General features: G+C 45.0%; 2 protein-coding genes across 2 annotated transcripts in view; one reads left to right on the top strand and one right to left on the bottom strand.

Moving 5' to 3' along the window:
- LOC148042234 (uncharacterized) overlaps window positions 1-24,856 on the bottom strand; it is an 845,903-nt gene that overhangs the window by 20,429 nt on the left and 800,618 nt on the right. The window lies entirely within an intron of this gene.
- On the top strand, window positions 2,048-23,078 carry LOC148042235 (vomeronasal type-2 receptor 26-like). The gene is made up of 6 exons (XM_087703085.1): window positions 2,048-2,274; window positions 2,698-2,986; window positions 13,146-13,934; window positions 18,929-19,141; window positions 20,935-21,061; window positions 22,015-23,078. Exons 1-6 carry the CDS (start codon window positions 2,048-2,050, stop codon window positions 22,923-22,925), a joined length of 2,556 nt encoding a protein of 851 aa, XP_087559211.1. The 3' UTR covers window positions 22,926-23,078.

The following is a 24,856-nucleotide window of genomic DNA, read 5'->3' on the forward strand; positions in this document are numbered from 1 at the left end:
AAGTGTCAAATAGGAAGAAACTGGTAGGCGGAGAGAAGAGGGAAGAAAAATAACGGGAGGGAAGGAGAATAGAAAAAAAGAATTGACTTCTGACTTCCTCTATTGCAATAAAATAAAGCATTAAAATCAAACCTCAACTTTTTTTATTTTTCTATAATAATTTAAAGGGTTTCTTAAAAGAAAGCAGATTTCGCATTCAAATCCTGAAGTTCTCAGAGAAGACAAAAATCCCGCCCCTATTTCTCTCTAGTGGCTGCCTGTATTCCTGGCCCACCCCCTTTGTCATGACAACCCTGTAGCCAATCACACGGGGGGAAGAGACGGTTGCCTGGGAGCTTCCCTCAGCCTGATGGAGAAGAGGCTGAAGAAGCCGAGCCAAAGGGGGAGGGGATGAGGAAGAGACAAAACCTCCCAGAATTGCAGAGGGAGGAGGGCTTAAGCCCCCTACCCAGGAAAGGCTGCAATGAAGAGGGTCTCCTCAGCTGGGGGCTCTGAGAGCCTGGAGGGACCACAGGAGAACCCAATCTTCCTCAGAGTCACGGAGGGTCTCCTCTTTTCCTCCAGGGCAACCCCAGATCCCCCTTGGAAGACCCAGCCCTACATGGCTTCTCTCCCACAGGAGCCTCTCCTGGAAAGACACGGAGCCAAGCGAGGCTGGAGGAACCCCGGGGGCTACATCCCCCCCCCCCAACATTCAACCCTGGGACCCATAAACCCATTCTCTTCCCAGGAATGTCCCAAACCCGCTCTCCTCCTTCCTGGCCATCCGGGCCTTTTCTGTGGGTCTGGGGTTTGCTTTCCCCTGGGTGCCCCATGCATGGAAAGAGGTGGCTGAGCAACATGGGATATGGTCTCCCCCCTTCCCAGGACTCAGGAGATGGAACCTGGAGGGGGATTTTGCAGATCTGCTCCCATTCCCCAACATGAGGCTCTCCAGCTTCCTTCTCCCAAGAGGGGCTCCCCACTCAGCTGGGCAGAGTCCTCTCTGCTATCCCTGCAAGAGCCCCCTTGGCTGGCCTCTGCATGGAAAAGGGTGGCAGGGGAACATGGGATATGGGCTTCTGCATTCCCAGTCCGTGAAGATGGAAATTGGATTTTGTAGGTCAGCTGTTTCACCTGCAGCACGAAGATCCTGAGCTTCCCTTCCCTCTCTCCCTCTCCTTCCTTCCTCTGTCCCTCTCCTTCCTTCCTTCCTTCCTTCCTTCCTTCCTTCCTTCCTTCCTTCCTTCCTTCCTTCCTTCCTTCCTTCCTTCCTTCCTTCCTTCCTTCCATGAGAGGCAGACTTGATTTCACCATCTTTGTTCAATTGTTTTTTTTTCCTAACTTCTCTCTGTGTTTCTATCGCTCTGTGTGTTTTTTTAACTCTGCAAAGTTCTGGTAACTAGTTTTTCACTAAAGTTGATTTTGTTCAACAGGCTGGCTGCACTGTTGCATCAGAGTTTTTCCGGTGATGCCCTTGAGCATTAGCTTTCAAATTAAATAATTTTGGGTTCCAACTCAGCAGGCAGCTATTTCAGATCTGTGACATTCTCTGGTATTAACTGGCATCTGGAATTATTCTCTTTAACAATGCCAACAAATGTCACATTTCTGGTTTTCCCCTTCAGCCACAAGTGCCGTGTATTTCCTCTGGGGCCAGTTTCAAGCCTGGAGACCCCAAACCTCTCAATTCTAGATGATGGATTTAATTGCATCTCTGCCCCTGTTATTATGAATCACATGAGGATTATTTCCCTTTCATTTCCCTCCTGGGAATTTCCCAACAATCTTTGAGTCCAAGAACTGGTTGAATTATCCAGGGATCCCTCCTGAGAGGGAGAATTATGATAAAAGATTCAGCTTTGAGCAGAGAAATATGGAGTTTAGGGACAGGCAGGGTCTGTGCTCTTGAATGTCCGTCTCTCTCCTTTCCAGATGAAGCTGAGTGTTTCTCTGTGTTTCAATCAGGAAAGCAACTGGATCATATTCCACCGTGTGAGAATCCTTTGAATTCTTATAATTCTTCTTTAGAAACAGGAAGGAGATTGATTGATTCTCATCATGAATTATGGACCTCCTGCTTCTGCTTCTGATGCTGCTGGTGTCCTGTCCAGTCTCTGGGAAGCTGAGAATGAAATACCCACAGAGTTTGGAGCACCAGGATGGAAAACAACCACAGAGCTTTTATAGGCCAGGAGACCATCTCATTGCTATAGTCCTAAGTAGAAAGGAAAAATTGCACATAAAGTTGCTTTTCAATGTGGCTCCTTCTCTTCAGTTGGTTTTCCGTGATTGGTAAGTCATTCAGGGAGTTGCACTCCCTCCATTCTAACACTCTCCTTCTTTTCTGTTTTTTATTCTTCATTTATTCCTATATTGGGGAATATATCTAATTTCCTGAATGATTTTGATTTCCACAGCTTTTCTTTTGTCTTGTTTTGTGAAAAAGAGGTCTGAAAAAAAGCTGAAAGGACTCAAGATTATTTTCCTCTCTCAGTTCAATCCTTGATTTATCACCTGAATAATGAATTTTATTTAAAGTAGTGGTTGAACCAGTTGCAGTTACTGTACCTCAGCCAATTTGCATATTTGTATAATTGATCATTGGTTTGGATCAATGTTGGTTTAAGGCTCAGTAGTAATTCTGGAGTAATTACATATTTTTTAAAAATTATTTTTTGTTGCTGTTCATTATAATAACACCTTTTTTTACCATAGGGAAATTGATGATTTTCTAAATGGCTTACGGTTTATTTTGAACATTCAAACGGTCAACAAGAATTCCCAGCTCCTGCACAATCTCACACTGGGCTACAACATCCATGACAACCATTTGAGCACTTTCCGCACTTCAGATGCCTTGCTGGACATTCTCTCCACTGGAGAAGCCAATGTCCCCAACTACGGCTGTGGAAGGAAGGAGAACCTTCTGGCTCTTTTTGATGGAGCTAAAAGGGACATCTCCGTCCAGGCGTCAACGTTAGGAGGCACCTACAAAGTCCCACAGGTTTGTGTGTGTTTTTCTCCATCTGGTAAAGTGAGTGGTGGTGGGTGGTGGTGGGTGGTCCTCAATGGAACTACGTCTACATTGAGGGAAACAAGTAGTGGGGGACCCCAAGGTTCCATTTTAGGCCCAGTACTCTTCAACATCTTCATCAATGGTTTGGATGAGGGATAGGTGGGGAACTCATCAAATTTACAGATGACACTAAACTGGCAGGAATAGCCAACACCCCAGAAGATAGGCTGAAGATCCAGATGGATCTAGATAGACTTGAACCCTGGGCCTATCTAACAAAATGAAATTCAATGTATAGAAAAGTAAAGTCTGTACACTGAGGCTAGAAAAACCAAATGTACAGGTACAGATTAGGTGAAACCTGGCTCAATAGAGGTAACTGTCAGAGGGATCTTGGAATCTTAGAGGACAGTCTCTCAAATGTGAGCCAACAATGTGTGGCAGCAGCCAGAAAAAGCCATGGGAATCCTAGGCTGCATCAACAGAAGGAGAGAATCCAAATCATGTGAAGTATTGGTACCGCTTTCTAATGCCTTGGTAAAACCACCCTTGGAATAGGGCATTGATGGCGAACCTTTTCAGCACTGAGTGATCTTGTCAGAGATGCGATCTGGAAGAGGAGTCGCCCACTGTGCATGCCAGTGCGCACATGTGCACCAGGCAGATCCTCTTCTGGTTTGTGGTGCACATGTAGGGGATGATTTGCTGGCTAGTATGCAGCCAGAAGACCAGCTCTTCCAATTCCTGGCACTGCTGTGCGCGCAAGGGCCAGCTGATTGTCATGTGCACATGTGCACCAGAAACCCAGAAGAGCAATGGGCAAGGCCGTGCGTGCCAGGCGACATGGCTCTGCATTCCACTTAGCCCGAGCTAAGAAGCTGAGACAGAAGGCAGCATTTTCCCCTCCTGGGGCCTCTGTGCATCTTCTTTTTGGACTCCCCAGCCCCCAGAAGCACTCTGCCGGCCAAAAGCTTTGGTCTTACTTTGTAGTTTCAGTCCGTGGGGCTTGCGAAGGAAAGGGCTACACTCAGCCGGTGGGTGGGGGCCAGCGGATGGGCAGAGTGATTTGGGTGGGGGAGCCTCGTGGTCCCACGTGGGCTGGATTAATGGCTTTGGTGGGCTGTATCTGGCCCCGTGGGCCGGGTTTGAGGACCCCTGGTATAAGGTTTCCTGCTAGAGCAGGGGGTTGGACTAGAAGACCTCAAAGCTCCCTTCCAACCCTTTTATTTTTTTATAAGTTCTGTTATAGGTACATATGCTTAGCATGCTGAATACCTATTGGAACATGTTGATTTACACTGTAAAATCAGAAAATGTGGATATTGGCATTTAATCTATGGAAACTGACTCTGAAAATTGTGGTGGCTGTTAGAACAGACAAAACTTCAATTAAAGACCAATCTTGGATTGTACTACTGACAAATTGTATCAGGAATTGAGGTCTCCCTGTTTCTTGTACAACGGGAGAAGAAGTTAAAAAAGATTCCTCCACAAAGAATCTGGGCTATCGAAGCATTAAAATATGCAGCAGGGCTGGGTTTCAGCCAGTACTGACCAGTATGGGCATACCGGTTGGTGATATTTGGCATGCCTTCTCGTACCCGTTCTTCCGGAGGCCCCATACCGGAATACTCACCTCTTGTTCCTTCTTCAGCTGTTGGACAAGCCCACATGGCATGCACTGTCTCTGCTCTTTGATACCAGCCTCGTTTCCAATGAAGGTAGTGGGGAATCCATGCAGAGGGAGGAAATTGCATGGATTCCCTACTCCCTTCATTGGAAATGAGGCGGCTGTCAGAGGAGAGAGCAGCGAAGGCTTCTCCAATGAATCCTTGCCTCCTGTTCCTTCTTTGGCTGTTGGACAAGCCCACGTGGCGTGCACTGTCCTCTTCTCTTTGACAGACGCCTGTTTAAAGAGCCATTCCCACTTAAAAGTACCTGGCAGCGGCATTTTTCCTTGTGGGACTCCGCAGAACATCCCAAGGTGGATGCCACCACATCTGTCCTCTTCGGGAACAGGCCCTCTTTGGCAGGTCCTCTTCAGAAGGATGAGGCCCCCCTGGTCCCCCTCCCATTCCTCATCTTCCTGCTCCCGTGGATGGGCTACGGAGTCATTGCCAGCAGCGCAGAGCCTCGACAGCTCCCTGCCATCGGTCCTGCAGTTCAGGCCAGAGGCTTTGTTCATACTCTCTCCCCTCCTGGTTCCTCTTTTTATGTGCTTCTTGAAAGGTAGCCGCTAGTGGCACAAAAGACAGTTGCGGCCCCATGCCATGGAAAACATAGGCACATGCACACTCCCACACTTTTACAGCCCCAGAGAGTCTTGGAGGGAAGCCTCTGTACAAGCCCAGGCAAGTGAGAACTAGTTTTCGCCGTTACGACGGCTCCGGGATAAGGCTCCAGAGGCAGCAGGGCAGCCAGGTCCCTCACCCTCAGAGGGAGGAAGAGCCAGTTGGGAGAGGGGCTTTGGTCCTGCTGCCTCTGGCGGATAGGGCTTTACTGTACCACAGTGAAGATTCCGTCCCTCATCCCGGAGCCTTCGTAAGAGTGGGAACTTGTGCAGAGGCTTCCCTCCGAGAGACTCTGGGGGTGTAATTGTACGGGATGTGCACGCGCCTATGTTTTCCACGGCGTCTTTTGGGCTACTAGCAGCTACCTTTCAGGAAGCACACAAAAAGAGGAACCAGGTGGGGAGAGAGTGGGAACAGAGCCGCTGACCTGAGCTGCAGGACCGATGGCAGGGAACTGGTGAGACTCTGTGCTGCCGGTGATGAGTCCGGAGCCAATCCATGGGGACAGGAAGATGAAGAACAGGAGGAGGACCAGGGGGGGCTCGTCCTTCTGAAGAGGACCTGCCAAAGAGAGCTTCTCCCCGAAGAGGGCAGATGTGGCGGCATCAGTCTTGGGATGTTCTGCAGAGACTCCCAGGGGAAAATGTCGCTGCCAGGTCTTTTAACCATATATTTTGGTCCCATGACTGCAGAATGCTGCAAGAAAACATAAATGCAGGCCAGTTGTTGAGTGTTTCAAATGTGATAGGAACACTCAACAAGGTGACCACAGTGTGTCTGTGTGTATGAGTGAGGGAGAGATAAACAGAGAGGGAGGGTGGAGGGAATCAGAGAGAGACAGACAGACACACACACACACACAGAGTGGGAGGGAGGGAGAGACAGACAGAAAGAGATACACAGAGAGAATGAGTGAGTGAGTGAGAGACAGACAGACACACACACACACACACACAGTGACAGAGAGAGAAGAAGGGACGGAAAAGAGACAGATACACACACACACACACACACACACACAGAGAGAGACAGACAGACAGACACAGAGAAAGAATGACATAGAGAGACAGAGAGGCAGGGAGGGAGGGAGAGACAAAGAGCTACACAGAGAAAGAGACAGAGACAGAAAGAGAACGAGAGAGAAAGAGAAAGAAGGAAACAGGAGGGGAGGAAGGAAGGAAGGAAGGAAGGAAGGAAGGCAGGAAGAAAGAAAGAAGGGAGGGAAGGAAAAGGAACAGGACCACAATTGAGCCCAAAATTTTGGTTGCTAAGCAAGAGCGTTGTTCAGTGAGTTTCACCACATTTTCCAACTTGGCTACACCCACCCAGTCACATGACCTCCGAGCCACTCCCACAAAACAGGCCATACCTACAGAATAGGTTCTAAAAAAATTTGAAACTTACCACTGATATGCAGCAATCCTCAAAAATTATAGTAGGCCCTTTATTGGAATAGAATACTTCAATTGGCATTTGCACATGTTAATCTGATTGAAATAAATTTTAGTGGTGAGATACAGTAATAAGATTTACATTGTTTATAGTTTTTTAATTTATTTATTATTTTCCATTTTTATGATACAATCTTGCTAATATTTCCTCTTTAATATTTTAAACAATGTCTAATTAACAAATGATTCTAATGCTTTCATGAGAATAAGATTGGATTTATTAAAATCTAATATTTTGGACTTAATCTGACCCCAAATGTAACACAGCATTCGTCATTGTGTAAGGTTTTTGAATGCAGCTCAGAATCTGATAAGCCCAGTAAAACTCTGAAGATGAGGCTACGGATTATCAGCTTTTATTTCTGCAGAAAGCAAAAGACTGGATGACCTTTTTGTCTCAACAGAGCAGGCAGAGAGAGAAAAACAGGCATGCGCCAAAAACTTTTCCAAACATCTTACAGCTCACACAGCTTGCACAGACCGTCACTGCTATGGAAACATACATTGATATCACACAAATTTCATGATTTTTCTCAGTGCTCTGAAAACAATAGACTTTAGAAGGGAAAAGAAATCCATATTCTGACATATAACTCAGATCTTTGTTAGGGAATGTTGAACACACATTTTAGGTTACTAGCAAGGCTACTTGGCAGAATTCACATTTTACTTTTCACACGAAGTTACTTTGGAGAGAGGAGGAGCCAACGTTGCGTCGATACATCGTGCGGGAGGAGATGGTAAAAGGCAGCAGGGCTGCTGGTGATCAAGTGCTAAGGCAGGATTTACCTCATACCCTCACTCTCTCTCATTATAATCTCCTTCCTTCCCTTTTTTTTCCTTCCCTCTTCATTCTTCCTTCCCCTCATTCCTTCTTTTTGCTGCCTTGTTCTCTTCCCCTCTTTCCTTCTTTTTCTTGGTCTTTCCTGTCCCTTCTTGGATGCTCCAATGCAAAAGGGGGAACATTCCTTGCCTTGTGACCAAATGCCACTTTTGCTAGTAGTTTGTGGCCCCTGAAAAGACTGAGAACAAACCAGTCTCAGGTTATTCCATGCTTGTGTGTCATGGCGACAGGCTACAGGAGAGCAAAACTGTCAAAATGATGGCTCTGGTAGTTGATCAGAGCTCCTCTGCTTTTTATGTGCAACAGCTTTAGCATTTAAGAACAGAGCTAAGTTAGTTGCTTTACTATGAATACATAATGATCCTTTAAAAAGCTCTTCTGTAGGGACCCTGCCATGGTCTAAATCAGACTGGAAATATAGCAAAGAAAACTATTTCCCCCCCACTTGCTTTGTCCCGTTTTCCCCACTGGAAATAGCTGTTTGCAACCAAGGTGGCGCAGTGGTTAAATGCAGCACTGCAGGCTACTGCTAGATCAGCAGGTCAGCGGTTCAAATCTCACCGGCTCAGGGTTGACTCAGCCTTCCATCCTTCCGAGGTGGGTAAAATGAAGACCCAGATTGTTGGGGGCAATATGCTGACTCTCTGTAAACCGCTTAGAGAGGCCTGAAAGGCCTATGAAGCGGTAAATAAGTCTACTGCTATTGCTATTGCTATTGTTCCCAGTTCTAATCGGTACAGTAGAAGAGATCCTGAAATCTACCATACTTTTTATAATCCCTTCGTCCTATGGGACAGTACCAGAATGCCTGCCCTGGCCCCCTCGCTAACTCCCCCTGCCTGTTATGTCGCCGTTCGCGGGGGGTAGCTTGCATGGTGTGGCCGGGCTCCTAAGACCTCCATGAACTTGCTTAGGAGTAGGAGGCCTGGCTGCCAGCAAAGCACAGGGGCAGCAGGAGGTAGGTTGCCCAGAGCGGCCAGCCTCCTAGGCAAGTTCCAGGATGTCCCCCCACCCCCGACTGGTTCCCCACTTCCCTTCCCGGTGAAGGTGTGGTTTGAAAAGCAGCCTCCCAACCCTTGTGCCCGGCTCCCACTGAGCTCCGAGAAGGAGGAGAAGAGTTTTGGGGAGTGAGGAGGAGGAGGAGGAGGGAGGAGGAGGCAAGCACGCGGATCCGTGCCAGCTGGGCAACCGGTGCTAAGAAAGCACCTCACAGTTTTTGAAGGGAGGAGTGGAGAAGGAAGGGGAGAATGCAGAGTCACCTTTCAGAGATGCCGAAACCACGGGAAACCAGCACCACCACCAGAGTCTAAAGCTTTCGGCGGCTCCAGACAGGTGAGTTGGGATCAGAGACCCAGGCAGTTTCCTTTGCTCCCCTTGCAAGGGAGTAGTAGGCATTGTTTTTGCATTCCTGTCTCCACCGGATTTCGACCTGGAGTTACCAGCCGTCTTAAAGACAAATGGACGGTCAGACCTGCACGGCCCTGCGTGATGTGGCTCTCTCCAGGTAAGCACCCGCTCTCCTTCCTGCTTTTTTTTGTCACCGAGGGGCAAAAGGTGGAGTGGGGCACCCCGTTAAGCAAAGTTCAACAGGGGGGAGGTAAGTGGCTCTCCTGTTCCTCCACCTCGTAGTGCCCCCTTCCTTTAAAAAAAACAAACTTACCTGGCTTAGTGCTTCACTTAGGGGAGCTCTGGGGATGATGGGTCTTATGGAGGCGGTGACCAGCTGCCCTCAGGAGGGCGAGGAGAACAGTCTCTTTGCCTTTGCGGTGGTTTGACTGGGACTGGAAAGCCTGGCTGAACTTTTAGGGGAGAAGAGTCTCTGAATAGTTAAACATGGATAAACATGCATAGAGTTGTGTGGTTGCACCTTACTTGAAAAGTACAAGATACAAAGACCCGAAACCAGCTGGGTTTATTCCTAAGTAAGGTTCGGTTTTCTGTGAATTGTGGAAACTGGGAAGATTTATTCTGAATGCCCCCAAATCTTGAGGCTTGAGTGAGGAAGCAATTATTATTTCTTTAAAGGTTTGGGGGGAAGAGGAAAGCAAAGATAAGTTAGCAACCCTTGGCGGAGAGGAATGTGAGTATGGTATGTGTGTTGGTGGAATAATAATTCACCTTACAAAGCATTCCTGTTTGCTTGCGTAAAACAAACACCTTAGCTCTGGAAAGGGCAAGTCAGCTCAACTTGATGTAAGACTGAGCTTATTGTTGGACTTCTACGTGTTGAAAGATAGTGCCTGCTCCTTCCTTGCGCATACTGAAAAACAAACTTGAGTAGTTATGTAGATTTAATGTGATCTTTTGCAAGGACTGGGAAATCTCTCATGCAGTCTCTGAACAAGAAAAATGTATTTGCATGTTAATGGGGGAAATAGGTGGGCTAATTATAATCTTAAACTAAACTTAAATCTTAAACTAATTTTTGGCTTACTATACAGATAATTTAGTGCAAAGCCGTGCACAACAGTATTAGATTTCTGTGGTTTTATCTTCCTTGGTTGGTTTTGGGGAGAGCTATGGAAAGCTAAAACAAATGCTGTGTAACAAGGAAGTGTGAAACATTCCTTTTGATTCATTGGAGAATTAAAATCAAACATTTCAAAGGAGTGAAGTTTCATATCATGCAACTTTCATCAAAACTGTTTCACATGGCAGTAAATCTGGGGGGGGAGAGAATAGTGAACATCTAGGAAGTAGGGTGGTAGTGGCAAATATCTTAGAATAATATTGCGATGCAACTATTATAAATTGTTCAGCAATAATTTAACTAAAAGGATTGTGCATACTATATATAAATTGTTACTTCTTAGCAGGAAGTCCAATTTTTTTTCTTTGCATTTTCCCATTTGGTTGAGTTTTTCAGTACTCCGAGATACTATTCTTTTTTATTGGTGATATAATTATTGGGTTTCAGTCTCCCATCAGTTAAGAAGACAAGAACTGCAAAGCAGGTGGTTGTGCAAATATCATAAGTATTTTTGGAATGTATGTGTGATGCTACCATTGTGAATTTCTTGTTAAGAACACTTATCAAGTTTTAATATTATGACTGTCTAATTTATTTAGAGGGCAAGTGCTTGCTTGTTGCAGTAAAGTACAAATGCCATAAGCAAAACACCTGTTTACTCAAAGATATATTCCTGCTTAAATTGCTTGATAGAAGTGGGCAGAAACTTTGTATAGCTCGTAGCACTAAAGAAACCTTATATAGCAGTGACTACTCTTGAGGGTCCACATTGGCTGTTTCTGTTTCCAAGTGATGCTTTTGAAATCTACTGGAGCATATTAGGGATTTCTGCACTGAGAAGCAGAAGGATGGACTCTCGCCCTTATGATGGGCTTTTGAGACACTGGAAAGCAGTGGGAACTTTGGCTACTTCTAAGTACTTCCAAGTCCACTAAGAACTTGATTATCTTTCCTTGAAGCTCTTTATGCAGGGACGGGTGCTGATAAATCCTTCAAAGAAATGGAAACAGTGTGTGTGTGTGTGTGTGTGTGTGTGTGTGTATTCCCCCCCCCCCAGGTGTTTCTGCTGTGTGAGATTGGAATATAACTTATTGGCCCTGGATTTTGAGGGTGGAGGGAAGTTGCAGAAGCTGAAATGCTGTTGGGACAGACTGGGGAGTCCTATGTTTTCTCTCTTTTACATTTTCAGAGATTATATACAGTATAAAGAGTTAAGAGTTGCACCGATTGTACTTTATGTTTGTGTACACAAAACAAAGAACAGGTAGTTCAGCACATGACAGCCTGTCAATCTGAAAATACTCTGAAACAAACAGGTATTGTTTCTGGTGCACATAATTCCAAGCCCAAGATCTTAAGAGGGTGGCCAATCCAAGTAGTTTCCCCTCTGCATACACAGTATGTTGTATATTATACTCTACAAAGTGGTTTAAACAACAAAGGCAAGTGTGAGAGAGCACACTGTTCTGCAAATAATCTTACTAGCCTTTTGTAGGGTGCTTATGTGTAGTGGTGTTAGTAGTAGCACAAAAGACATTATACTTACAGACTGCATTTTCCTGTAGATTTTTTAAGCAACAGGCCAGAACTTGTTCATATTAATAAGTAGGAAATCTGTTGGACATCAAGCTTATTTTAAAAGGCTAATTATGTAAAACTCTTTCTAGTAGTCTGGATTATGGAAGAATTGCAGGAAAATATTAGATAAGACAGAAAGAAGCTAAAATAGGGGTGGTGAATCAACTTCTTCTTTATTGCCCATGTTTTGTTACAAACTACTCTAACTGCTGCCTGTTTTTTTAGCAATAATGATTCCATTGAATATGATATTAACATATAAAGCGTGTGATATGGTTCCAGGATCAGAGCTAATCTATATTTGAATGGCCTGAAGGTGTGTTAACATTCAAGGAAGCTAAAGCTGCCATCTAGGAAAGGCAGTTCTTGGCCCTCTAAGTACTTGGAAAATAGACCACCTGCCTATAACCATATGCAAAACCACCCTGATTGCCATATAGAAGAAAGTATGAAATAGGCCTGTATAAACCATTTGGTGGGATTTCAAAGCATTGGAAAGTTGTGGGAGTCCTTTGGAACATCTGCTTCATTGGCCAGATCTGGAGGAATGCTCAGAGCCCTGTGAAATAACTTGCCTAGCTTTAGTACAAATGCTAGGACTGCCTGGTACTTTGGATTCTGTTCCAAACAAAGCACTGAAGAGAGTACAAGACTGTAAATATAGTACCCCACCCACAACTCTTTAAAGTAGATATTTCATGAATCCAGGGAAAAGGTGCCGCTGCTTTAAAAAGTACCAAGTAGAAGCTGTGGGCTTTACATTCCTATGTATTCAAAAACAGTGCATAGCCCTAGCAAGCATTATGATTTAAAGAATTTAAGTTGTTGCCACTGCTTTGAAGTTAAATTCAGATGTATGGATGCCTCTTTCTTTTCTGTGTAATCTATACCTCTATCTTGACTGGGAATGCTGACATCGCCTTGGCCACTCCCTCCCGGTCACATGACTGCCAGGCCACTCCCACCCATTCACGTTGTCAGCAAGCCACTCCCACAAAGCAGGCCACACCTACAGAAGAGGTTCTAATTTTTTTTTAAACCCACCACTGTTAGCAACCCAAGGAGGGGATACTTTCCTAAGAGCTCACAATTCGGGAATAAGGGGGGGGAAACCCCTGCGCTATCCACGCCCCATTTTGGCCCTGGAAAGCCTCCTGCACCAATCTGGAAGCAACCCCCCCCCCCCAAAAAAAAACCCTGCAACTGTTTGAAGGCTGAAGGAAGCCTCCAACTGAGCCAGGAAGCACTGCGGGGGTGGGGGGGCAGGCCATCCACACTCACTTCCAGCCAACCAGAGTTTCCTGCGCAATGTGAGCGCCTCCCCCCATTGCATTCTCACGCATCCCCCGCCCTGGCCCTCCACAAAGGCCCAAAAACCAGCCAGCCAGCAGGAGGTGTGCCTGCATGTGGATGCTAGTGGAGCTGGGCTGGGGTGGCTGGCGTGGCAGGAGAGGAGGCTCTGTGTGCCACAGGTTCCCCATCATGGCTCTAATCCTTTCAACTGCTTTTCCAGATCAATCATTTACCGGCTTCAGAGGCTCTGGGTGATAAAAGGAAATTCCCCTTTTTCCACCCGATGGAGCCCAAAGAAGGATTCCAGTACCCGGCAATTGTCCAGCTGCTCCTCCACTTCAGATGGACCCTGATCGGCCTCTTTGCTTCAGACACAGAGAAGGGAGAGAATTTCATGAGGACTTTTACTCCTGTGCTTGTCAGGAATGGAATTTGTGTGGTTATATCACAACGGTTCTCAACAACTGGATATACTGCATACCTCAGGGATTCCCTCTCTAAGTGGAGACAAGTCAACGTCTTTGTTCACTTCATGGAATTTGATTCTATTTGGGAGAGAATCCTTCCTTTCCATTTAGTACTTATGCGTCTGCCAGGACCCATTGAGGGGAAAGTCTGGATCCTCACAAATTTTGTAGCATATAAAATAAACAAGCCCAGACTTCTCCAATACATCCATAGTATTTGGGGGTTTGCTTATCTGGAAAAAGAAAGGCCAAAAGATTCTGCCTTTGAACCCTTTGCCTTTGTGGAAAAAAATTTTCAAGATCATTATTTTCATTGTTCTCTTTCAAAGAATGTCTTTTCTGTCAAAGCCCGCAGAAGATGCACCCAGAAAGCCCCACTGGAGACCAAATGGGGCAGATACAGGGCCCAGAATAACTACCAACATTACACTCCCATGAAGACTCTGGCCCAGGCCTTGAATGCTGCATATTCCTCCAGATCGAGGAGGGGAAGGAAGGAGGGAGAAAAGACGTTGGGGTCTCCAAGGCTTCAGCCGTGGCAGGTATGGGATCCCAATATGGATCCATTAATCTTAGATCCTTTGGAGAAGGAATCCAGAGGAGAAGGAGGGGAACCATCTCAACAGATCTGGCCAATTTAATTACTCAGGGAATTAATGGTTCCAAAGAGTAGATACAATGGCATTTTTATATTTAGCACTGCTAATTGGAAAGTGCTGTATTCTTCTTTAAAAAAAATTCCTGTATTTGTGGGTTTGTGATTAGCATTGTGGAATTTCCCCTTTCTTCTGTCCCCATTGCAGGTGGGTCTGTGTGCAGCTGGGAGCTAAGCCCCCCTCTTCTCCTCCAATGAAAGGGAGCCTGGCGTGGATCTGGATGCTTTACTGGGAGAGCAGGGCAGGTGAAACTGAGGAGCTGCAAATAGAGGGGAATCAAATAGAAAGACGAGATAGGCAGCATTAACTAACAGCCAGCAAAGAAGGAGCTGGAACCTCTCCAGCGATGCTCTGTGTGAGGGACAGAGGCCGTCTCCGGATGACCAGGGGTCTCGGTCACAACGGCTGCTTCCGTCTTCTCCAAAGGCTGACAGAAAACGGAGTCTGGGTTCAGACCTTTTACTTAGGCTTATCTGCCCCCGGCCACTAAGTGGGTCTAGAGCAACAACAACTGCCCAACAGTTACCTCTTTCTCTCTCTTTCTACCCCTTCCTTTCCTCCTTCCAGAACAAGGAGATCCACCTGAAACACAAAACTCCTTTGGATGAAACCACCCATTTTACACACACACACATGCCCACATTCTTCCAACCAGCTCTGCGCTTCACCTCATTGTTTGATTTTGGTGGTGGGACGGTGGCCGAAGTCCTTTCCAAGTGCCCAGCAGCATTGCTTGCATCCCAGGAAAGTCCAGCTGTTTAACTTACTGGGACGCACTTCGATTGGTGCCTCTTCTGCTCAGGCAAGCTTCTCTCTCTGGAGCATGCAGAGAAGGGGGGCTTGCAGGGATAAGAGTGTGTGAGAGAGAGGGGGGGGAGAAAACTATTTGCATCTCCTCAGTTTCCCCCACTCCTGAGAGCGAGGCAGTGCTGCTTGGCCTGGGAGTTTTCTGGGCTCTGGAAGGGGCAGCGGGGGGGGGGGGTTGAGTTCCCCAGAACTTCTTTGGGAGAAGCGTCATTCTGAACTCCGCGTTGGGGGACCTGTGCGTGGGGTGTCCACTGAGGGGCTTTTAGCCAGAGGTGCCTCTGGCCAGTGAGGGAATTGGAGTGGCTCGTCAGGTGGGATGATTGAAATCTGTTGGCTGAGCTGGTCAATCTCCCCCCCCCCCCAGTTGGACCTGGCCAAACTTTCCTCCCTCCCTCCAGTCACCACGGAGCTGCTGCATCCTCTCCCCCAACACCCTGCCCAGTTATGGGCCCAGCCTACTCTTCCCTGCAGTACTTGGGTAGTAGATTCCTGTGTTTGGGGGTAGAATTTGGCTGCAGAAATGCAAAGGGGTGGGCAGCCTTGGAGGGCCTGTTCACCCTTCCCCTTTTCCTCTCAGCCCTGCAAAACCAGAAATCTCTCCCCCTCCAAGCAGCAACTGAGACTGTGCAGGGGGGAGGAGCGGGGGGGCAGGAGAAGAAGATCTGAAAGATCCCAATTCTGCAGCAAGAGGAGTTTCTGCAATGGGGGGGGGAGTGGGTAGCTCCAGCTTCCAAAGTCCTTTTAGCCATAATTGCCATCAGAGCAGATGTTGCGGAGGGGTCAAAGAGGAAAGGGGTCCCCTGACTCTCCCTCAGAACCCCAGGAAGGAAGGAAGGAAGGAAGGAAGGAAGGAAGGAAGGAAGGAAGGAAGGAAGATAGATAGATAGATAGATAGATAGATAGATAGATAGATAGATAGATAGATAGATAGATAGATAGATAGATGATAGATAGATAGGGAAGGGAGGGGGAGAAAATGGAAAAGAAATGGGAAAGAAGGAAAGTATGAAAAAGGAAGGGAATGGGAAGGGAAGGAAAAAGGAAAAGAGAAAGGAAAGCAAAGAGGGAAAAGGTGAAGAATGGCCGCTGCTGGAGTGGTCAGGAGCAGCCTAAGCTGGGCATTTGGGAGCAGACCAAGACGAGCAGGAGGCCACGGCAAAGACAGGCAAACAGGCTGGGCTGCGTGGCCATGTGGTCGAGGCAAGGGAGCCAAACAGCAGCTGCAGCAATGACTCTAAGGCCCCAGCCAAAGCCTGCAAGGCAAGTATTGGTGGGGAGAGATGTGGCCAGGCAGAATTTTTACTATCGGTTCACTCGAACCGTGCCGGACCGTCTGAATCCCACCACTGGCTGTATCTTCCCTTCCCCAACCAAGAGATTATTTCAATTGGAAAGGGGGCTCCCAGACTCCTCTTGATCTTCAGCTCTTCTCCTTGTTGTCTTTCCTCAAGGCTAAGAGCAGCTCCTTTCAACTCTTTCTTGGCTTCATTGTCCTTTCCTGAAGTTCACATAGAATTTGTGCAAATTCTCCTCCATGTGTGATGCCTGCAAGGGGCCTGGTCCTTGAGTTGGGATCTCCCCAAACCAGAACGTTCACTTCCTCAGATTCTATTCTATTTATTTATTTATTTATTTATTTATTTATTTATTTATTTCCAAAACAAACATATGTTGTAAAAAGTATATCAGCTGGTTACAAAAAGCTTTTGTGCATCTCTTCCACCGTCATCAAATATAATTCATATTAATTCAAATATCTTAACTCAAATATTTACCATATTAACATCATCATACCTCCACTTTTATTTGACTACAGTTATTTAAACATCCTTCATCCTTAAATATACCAAGATTCAATCCATAACCACATGCTGGCATTTCATTTACTTATTTATAAAATCCTCCATTAACATTAAGTCCTCATATCCTGTTTTAGCTAAACATCCATAATATTTAATACCAAAGTTTTCTAATCCTCCATGTATATAATTTATTATCATTATCCTTTCTTTATTTAATTATATCCTATATCATAGCATTTCCCCCCTATTAGTTAAAATTTAACTCTATATAGTTTTGTTTTTTATCATAATTATTATTGTTATTAATAATCTTTATATATAGTCCAAAAATATTTCTAACCTTCTCTTCTCATATCCAATTATTACTTATCATAGCAACTCAAACATTGTATACATTACTATCATTATCAATTTTTATTTAACTATACTTATTACCAATGGATTTAACTAAGTTTAGCTAATTTTGAATTATACTCTTCCATCTATCAACCTGTATCTCTCCAATAACAGAACAGTCTTATATCTGCTGCCATTTGTGGATCCAATTCTCCAAACATCTTTTTGAACAAGTCCATACAAAGAAATCTTTGCACCTTCTTGTTTGTGATGTCTCTCATATAATGTTGACACCCTCTTTTTGTTTCCTTTATCAGCCTGTCTTTAATTCTCAGCAGTGGTATCAAATGTTTTGCAAATAGTATTTCATAATCCATAAATTCTTTGATATTTTCTTCTCCTCCTATGCCCTGTCTTTTGAAGTAAATTTTCTCTCCATTTAACTCCTCTTCAAATATTCCACTCTTTCTTCCCTCAGAAGTAAACCAATTGTCACGAATATCAACAAGCTCAAATTCTTTATCTCTGTTTTCATTCTTATTTTGTATTTGGAAAACATCCTCAGTTTTTTCCTCATAATTTGTTGCCAAAAACACCAAATAATCCAATTTTCTCTGAATTCTGTCCTCTGTATCAGACAGCCTCTTCAAAGCTGAGAGTATCGCTTGGAGAGACGCTTGAAAAGACACCATGTTTATACGCAGTTGTATTTTTTCTTAAAAGCTCCGAAGTATACGCAAGTGAAAGCAGACTACAAAGGGAACAGCTGTACAATCTTATCAGATCTTAACCCAGAACAACCAAGCAATAAAAGTGTCAAGATGTAAACAGTCAAATTGCAGTCAATTAGTTTACAGCCAGCTTGCAGAGAATCAGAAGAAATGTTGAAGTAATCTATCCGTTTGAAAAGGTCTTAGAATCAATCCATGTGAATAACATTTAGAGAGTAAGATAACCACTGTCCAAAACCATTAAAAAGATCAAAATCGCCACAAGGTTCTTCTATTCTTTCATTTAAATTAGTTTTAAAAATTTTTAGGCAGTCTGTTTTTCTTTAAACAATAAGAGGTTCTTACCAGCTGAAAACCCTTCTTCTTCAAATTGCCCTGACTTTGTCAGTCTTAAAAGACTAGAATTCTTACTGCCAGACGAAGACTTAAAACCTGCTTTTCTCAGAGACTTGCAATATCCCCGAGATCAGCAAGATATAATCTTCCTGTTCACCATCTCTTCGGGATGATTTAGGTTCTTTAGAACCCCCCAGCAATAAAAGTATCGAGTGCGATCTCAGAGCTTTGAGATCGCATGTCGTCTTGTCACGGCTTCCAGGCTCCGCCCTCCCACTTCCTCAGATTCTTATGGCTGCATTTGCCTTCATTCCGTGGACATCACCCTGCTGACTCAGATTCTGTTTCCATTTAACTACAATTTTGAGATCATTTTCACAAATTTGGTATCCTTCATGTTTCTTCCAGTCCATCATTAATGTTCTTATATGAGACTCTATTGTTAATCAAGTCCTAGGAGATAAAAATCAGATACTTTTCTACTGCTTTTTACTTATGAACCCTTCTCTGTGTGCTAATCAGAAATATTGTTTCTCGAAACTTGACATTCCTCTTATAAAATTTTATTTTATTCAAAAAGGTAAAATACAAGTTTTGGAAAATAAAACTATTACAAAGACAAAACAAAACTAGATAAAACATTAAAAACAGACAAAGACAGGCATATTGTCTCCCCAATTGAATACAATACAGCAATAATAGTTTCTCCCACTTGCAAAAAAGGCCCACAATTATAAACTATATATCTACTGGACTTGTCATCTATCTGCTGTATATAAAAAACATAGAAAATTGTAGAAGAAAGATTCAATGTGGGATAAGAAACAAAGTTTTCTGCTTTTCAAATCCCTGGATGTTCCCATTCTAGTTTCATCCATTTCTGGAGAAGAATGAATTTTGGAATATTTCTGGCTTTAAACTGTACTTGGACCAAAATGGAGAGATAACAGCAGATCTGGCCATTTATAGTTACTTCATTTTCCCCAAGGAGAAAATCAAGACAGCGACTCTGGCGTATTTTGAAAGACAGAGACTTACTATCATCCAAAAGGTTCTTTCACGGCTAAAGTTGCTCAATAAGGTGAGATAAATTTTGGTGTCTTTTCTCTGTTTTCCAAAGCCTGAGGTCCCATTTCAAGTGGGCAAAGCCTACAGTCTCCAGGGTGGTTGGCATCCCATGCCAGTTGGTGTTACCTGATTGTAGTTCTTAAACAGAAGGGACCTACAGTAAGTGGAGGGGCTTTGCCATGTTTTATGGAAATCTTTCAAGATCTTTTTGGTCAGAGGCAGTGACATGCGGTGAGGTTTATGCTGGTGAGGCAGTGACACAGTGGTAGGTGTCAATTTTTTGAGACTTGTGGACTTCAACTCCCAGAATTCCACAGCCAGGCATGCTCAGTTCCGATTTAAAGCGACAGCATTTGTTTTTCTCCTTTGTGTAAAAGTTTCCTTCATTCTTTTTCTTCTCCCTCCCCCTCCTTCCTCCCTCTCTCCCTCCCTCCCCCTCTCTCAAACAGACACACGTGCCTTTGATTGCAGGCGGAGCCATGTTGCCTTTTCAAACTTGTAATCAGTGAAGCTGGGCTTATATAGTTTTATCCGTGTGTGTTTGTGTGTGTGTGTGTGTGTGTGTGTGTGTGTGTGTGTGTGTGTGTGTGTTTGAAAAGGCAATGTGGCTCTGCCTGCAATCAAACTACACTTGGGGAGGGATCTACACTTGAGGATGAAGTTTGAATTCCTCCCCCTCCCTCCGACCCACACGTACATTTTCCAGCTGTTTCAGAGGGGATTTCAACTCTGCTCTTGCCTGTCATCATGAAAAGAAAAAAATGTAAAAGGAAAAAGGCAAGAGCTGAGGTCAGGCTGAGCTAGTTGCTGCCAGAGTCACTGTGGATGACTCTGCTTAACTGTTTAAAAAAGCCCCTAAAAAGCGCCCTCTACAGGAGGAGGCAGGAGAATGACGTGCCTCACCTACATCAGGAATTTTTAGGCTTTTAACCCTTGCTTAACTCTGCTCGAGTGATCATAAAATGCCAGACTAGATGAGGCACGTCATTCTCCTGCCGCCTCCTGTAGAGGGCGCTTTTTTAGAGGCTTTTTTAAACAGTTAAGTACTAAGCAGAGTCATCCATGGGGACTCTGGCAGCAACTAGCTCAGCCTTTTTCCTTTTACATTTTTTTTCTTTTCATGATGACAGTGGTGAGGCTCTTCCTCCCCTGCCTCCCCTGACTGCATATCCCTGGTCAGAGGTTTCTTTCTTCATCACAGTTTTATTCTTTATTGAAAAATCTAATGGAATAGAAACTTCCTAAATTTTTACAATAAATTTTATTCTCAGTTTTAATATGAATATATCATCATATGTAAATCTTTTTTCAATTCCATCTCTGCTGACTTTATTAAGTAGAAAAGTCCTTTATTGTAATGTTAAATGCCAAAAGCAAAAGGGAGGAACTAAATGAAGAATCTGCCAGTAGTTAATTATACCTCCTGCATCTCCTTAGTAGTAGTCAGGTATTTCATATTTACCTACATGAAGACCAGAGGCTATTTGGCTAATAGCAATAGCAATAGCAGTAGACTTATATACCGCTTCATAGGGCTTTCAGCCCTCTCTAAGCGGTTTACAGAGAGTCAGCATATTGCCCCCAACAATCCGGGTCCTCATTTTACCCACCTCGGAAGGATGGAAGGCTGAGTCAACCCTGAGCCGGTGAGATTTGAACCGCTGAACTGCTGATCTAGCAGTAGCCTGCAGTGCTGCATTTAACCACTGCGCCACCTCGGCTCTCTAATGTCAGTGTCTATCTCTATTTTCCATGAATGTTGACTACTAACACATTTTCTTTGGCATTCCTTGTTTTTCTGCTCAGTCCCTGCCTCAGTCCAATTGTGTGGAAAATTGTCATCCTGGCTTTGTCAAGAGGGCTCGAGAAGGCGAGCCAGTTTGCTGCTATGACTGCCTTCCTTGTCCAGAGGGAACCTTCTCCACTCAGGAAGGTGGGTCACACTGAGGAAAATGTGAAGCTTTATGGAACTGGATCCATCCAGAACATTTTCATGAAAGTGCAAGCTAAAAGGCACAAGCTCACCTTTTTTTAATTTTTAACATGCACAATTTCTTATCTAAAAGGAAGTAAATCAAAAAGTCTTTGAAGGAGGGGCTGGGGGGAGATGGGAGGAGGGGGTGGCAGACTGGGAAAGCTTTACTAATAGCAGAGGAAACATCTCTCCTGCTTTCTAGTCTAGTGCTGCTAAGTTCACCTTTCTCGGAAGATCTGAGTTCTTTGAAACTTGATGAATTGTTTTAGGTCCATCTTCTGAAAGGCCTTGCAATTCACTGTATATTGGATCCTCCCCTTGAGGATCACTGAAAAGGTGTCACTGGTCCATATTGTGGTGCTGTGGATAGTTATGGGGGCAACTCATTGCACAAATATTCTGCCAGTCATGTAGATCAATCAATCAATCAATCAGAATAGAGCTGGAAAGGGCCTTGGAGGTCTTCTAGTGCTACCCCCTGCTCAAGCAGGAGACCTGATACCATTTCAGACAAGTGACTTCTTAAAAACATCCAATGTTGAAGCACCCACAACTTCTGGAGGCCAGCTGTTCCACTGGTTAATTGTTGTCACTGTTAGGAAATTTCTCCTGAAATTCCATATAGCTTCCAGATGTTACAAGATACTGTAGGTATCCTCCAAGTCCAGTATATCAACTGCCATGTGGCAGGACTCTAAATATTTGTATAAAAAGATTATAAGATTCATTACCAATCTGTAATAATGTAGCTTCCTATGAATTACATTACACCAGAAATAATTAACACCCTAGGACTTTCCTCAACTTCATATAGCTAGCTAGTTAAAAAAAAATTACATCCCTCTTATGCTATTTTTAATGAAAAATAAAAGGAACGAAATATTAAAGAAAATTGATTTTTGGTTTCTCAGATGCACAAAAATGCACCAAGTGTCCAGATGACAAATATCCAAATGAGGACAGAATCCAATGTATCCCCAAAGTTATAACCTTCCTGTCTTATGAAGAACTTCTGGGCATCAGCCTGGTCTCTTTTGCCCTGCTCTTGTTCCTAACTGCAGTCCTTGTTTTAATTATCTTCATTAAATATGGAAAAACTCCAGTTGTGAAAGCCAACAACCGGGACCTCTCCTACATCCTCCTGGTCTCCCTCCTGCTTTGCTTCTTGTCTTCTCTTCTCTTCATTGGTCAGCCAAGAAAAGTCACCTGCCTTCTCCGACAAACGGTTTTCAGCATCATCTTCTCAGTTGCCGTTTCTTCTCTCTTGGCCAAAACCATCACGGTGGTGCTGGCCTTCCTGGCCACAAGACCAGGAAACCAAGTGAAGAGATGGTTGGGGAAGAGCTTGGCCAACTCCATCATCCTTTCTTCTTCTGCTGTCCAAGTGATCATCTGCTCCATCTGGCTGGGAGTTTCTCCCCCCTTCCCTGACTCTGACCTCCACTCCCAGCCTGGAGAGATCATCCTGCAACGTAACGAAGGGGCCGTTGTCATGTTCTACGTCACCCTCAGCTACATGGGCTTCCTGGCTGCCATCTGCTTCACGGTGGCTTTCCTGGCCAGGAATCTGCCTGGGGCCTTCAACGAAGCCAAGCTGATCACCTTCAGCATGCTGGTCTTCTGCAGTGTCTGGGTGACTTTTGTGCCCACCTACCTGAGCACCAAAGGGAAATACATGGTGGCTGTGCAGGTCTTCTCCATCCTGGCCTCCAGTGCTGGTCTGCTGGTCTGCATCTTCATCCCCAAGTGCTACATTATCCTTCTGAGGCCAGACCTGAACACAAAGGAGCAGCTTACAAGCAGAAGAAATGTGGACATGTGAGACAGAAGAATTACAACTCCAAGCTATTCTCCATACATGAGTGGGCCGATTATTTTTATTCAAATAATTATTTTTATTCAAATATGTAAAGAGTGTCTGGAAGATTGTCTGGAAGATTGTGATGAAACCAATTTCTTGGAGGAATGAGAATGTGTTAACAAGATAGAAATAAAGAATTAATAGACATGCAACCTTCATACCCTCATTTCTTAATACATTTTCTCCAAAATCCTCTGGTAACACAACTGACGTATTCGCTTTTATTTAAATGATTTATCTTTCTTGAGGATAGTAACAGTGGGTGGGCATGAAGGTACCATGATGCATACTAATTATGAATATTCATTGTTATATAATCTATTATTTATACATGTTGGTGGCTATCAGTTTCTCCTCCCTTCCTGGAATGTGTAAGTATGAGTGCATCCTTTCGTCCGTGGGAACCTGTCCTGCTTTTTGTCTGGAGGGAAATTCCTCCAGTGGACACTGAATAAATAATTACTGCAGTGAGCCTGGATCATTGGGGTTTTGGGTCCTGCGTTGGATTCCCCAGAAACTGGTGCCAGGGGTGGGATTCACCATCTTCGATCTGCCACCAGGGACAACAAATGGGGCAGCCCTTTGGGGGAGTGTTGTGAGATTGATCCCATGTGCCTTCCTGACACCACATCAAGGCACCATTGAGGAGTTTGTGTGAGGCCACAGCCTGTGTCTAAGAGTCTCTTGTGGCTGGGGAGGTTTGTGGAGTGTTTATGGTCCCTTCCACCCAAATCCTCAGCCACTCTGGCCCTGCTGCAATCTCAGCTGAGCAATGGCCGGAAGCGTCCAAGAGGCCGGGGGGATGTGGCTTTGGAGGGATCAGTGTGACCTTTCTGGGCTGAAGAACGGAGACTCACCCAGAGACTCTGTCCAGACTCCCTTTTTTCCTTTGCCTGAATGGAGGAATTGCCTGAGCTGATCCTAGGCAGGGGGGGAGTGGATGATGGGACTCAGGTGGACTCTGCTTGGGGAAGGAATGTTTCCCAAAGAAACAGAGAACCGGCTGTGTCCCAGGGATGGGATGGGGTCCAAAGCGCCCACTGGTGCTGCCACAGGAAAGAAAGGGAGAGGGTGAAATTGGAGGGGATGATTAAGAAAACATTTCCTCCTGAGTGGGAAGAGAAACAGCCCCAGATGTGAATCCAAGGACCCCAATAATCAGCGCAGGGAAGGAAGAGGAGAGGATGGCCAGGAGAAGGACCGAGAGAAGGACCGAGATCAGACAGATCACAATCTGAAGGGGAAAACGTCAGAATCTCAGGGAGAAAAGCAAGGGGGAGATTTCTCCACTCTGGGGGCGGTCTGGCAGGGGGATCCACAGGGGCTCCCGATGGTTTTGGAAACACCGGAGGGGAACTCTGTGTCTGGTTGAATATCGGAGGCAGTGGATAGACTCAGCAGTCATCCTATGTCCAGGGAAATGGACCAAGACACCGGACGCCTTTCAGGAGAGGAGCAGGGAATAGGAATTCCACCCTTTGGCTGAGGGCAGGACTGACCTTCGCGAGCCCCGTGGGCTGGAACTGGAAGGGAAGACCAACATTGTTGCCCTGCAGGGGGCTTCTGGAGAAATGAAAATCGAGAGATGCCCTGGGAGGCCAAATAAGGGCCATTTCAGCCCACTTTGGGACTGCAAAATGTTTCTGGGGGTGGGGGAGGTGAAAAACAGGCCCGTTTTTCACCCACCAACTCCAGAAGATATATAGAGAGAGAAAGAGAGAGAGATAGACAGAGGGAGAAAAATAGAAATAGAGATAGAGGGAGGGGGGAGAGAGAGAGAGAAAAGAGAGAGTGGGGAAGGAGAGAGAGAGAGAGAAGATATATAGAGAGAAAGAGATAGAGGAGAGAGAGAGATGGGGAGAGAAAGGGGGAGAGAAAGAAAGAGAGACAGA

Source organism: Thamnophis sirtalis, unplaced genomic scaffold, assembly GCF_051295495.1.
Source record: "Thamnophis sirtalis isolate CommonGarterSnake01/CBP01778 unplaced genomic scaffold, rThaSir2_p1.2 scaffold_20, whole genome shotgun sequence".
Taxonomy (NCBI): domain Eukaryota; kingdom Metazoa; phylum Chordata; class Lepidosauria; order Squamata; family Natricidae; genus Thamnophis; species Thamnophis sirtalis.

Bases quoted from the DNA above. Each gene is read 5' to 3' on its own strand.
- LOC148042235 (XM_087703085.1), top strand. From the start codon at position 2,048: ATGGACCTCCTGCTTCTGCTTCTGATGCTGCTGGTGTCCTGTCCAGTC. The intron at 13,935-18,928 runs GTATGGGATCCC...TTCCCATTCTAG, and splicing joins CAAGGCTTCAGCCGTGGCAG to TTTCATCCATTTCTGGAGAA. The intron at 21,062-22,014 runs GTGGGTCACACT...TTGGTTTCTCAG, and splicing joins AACCTTCTCCACTCAGGAAG to ATGCACAAAAATGCACCAAG.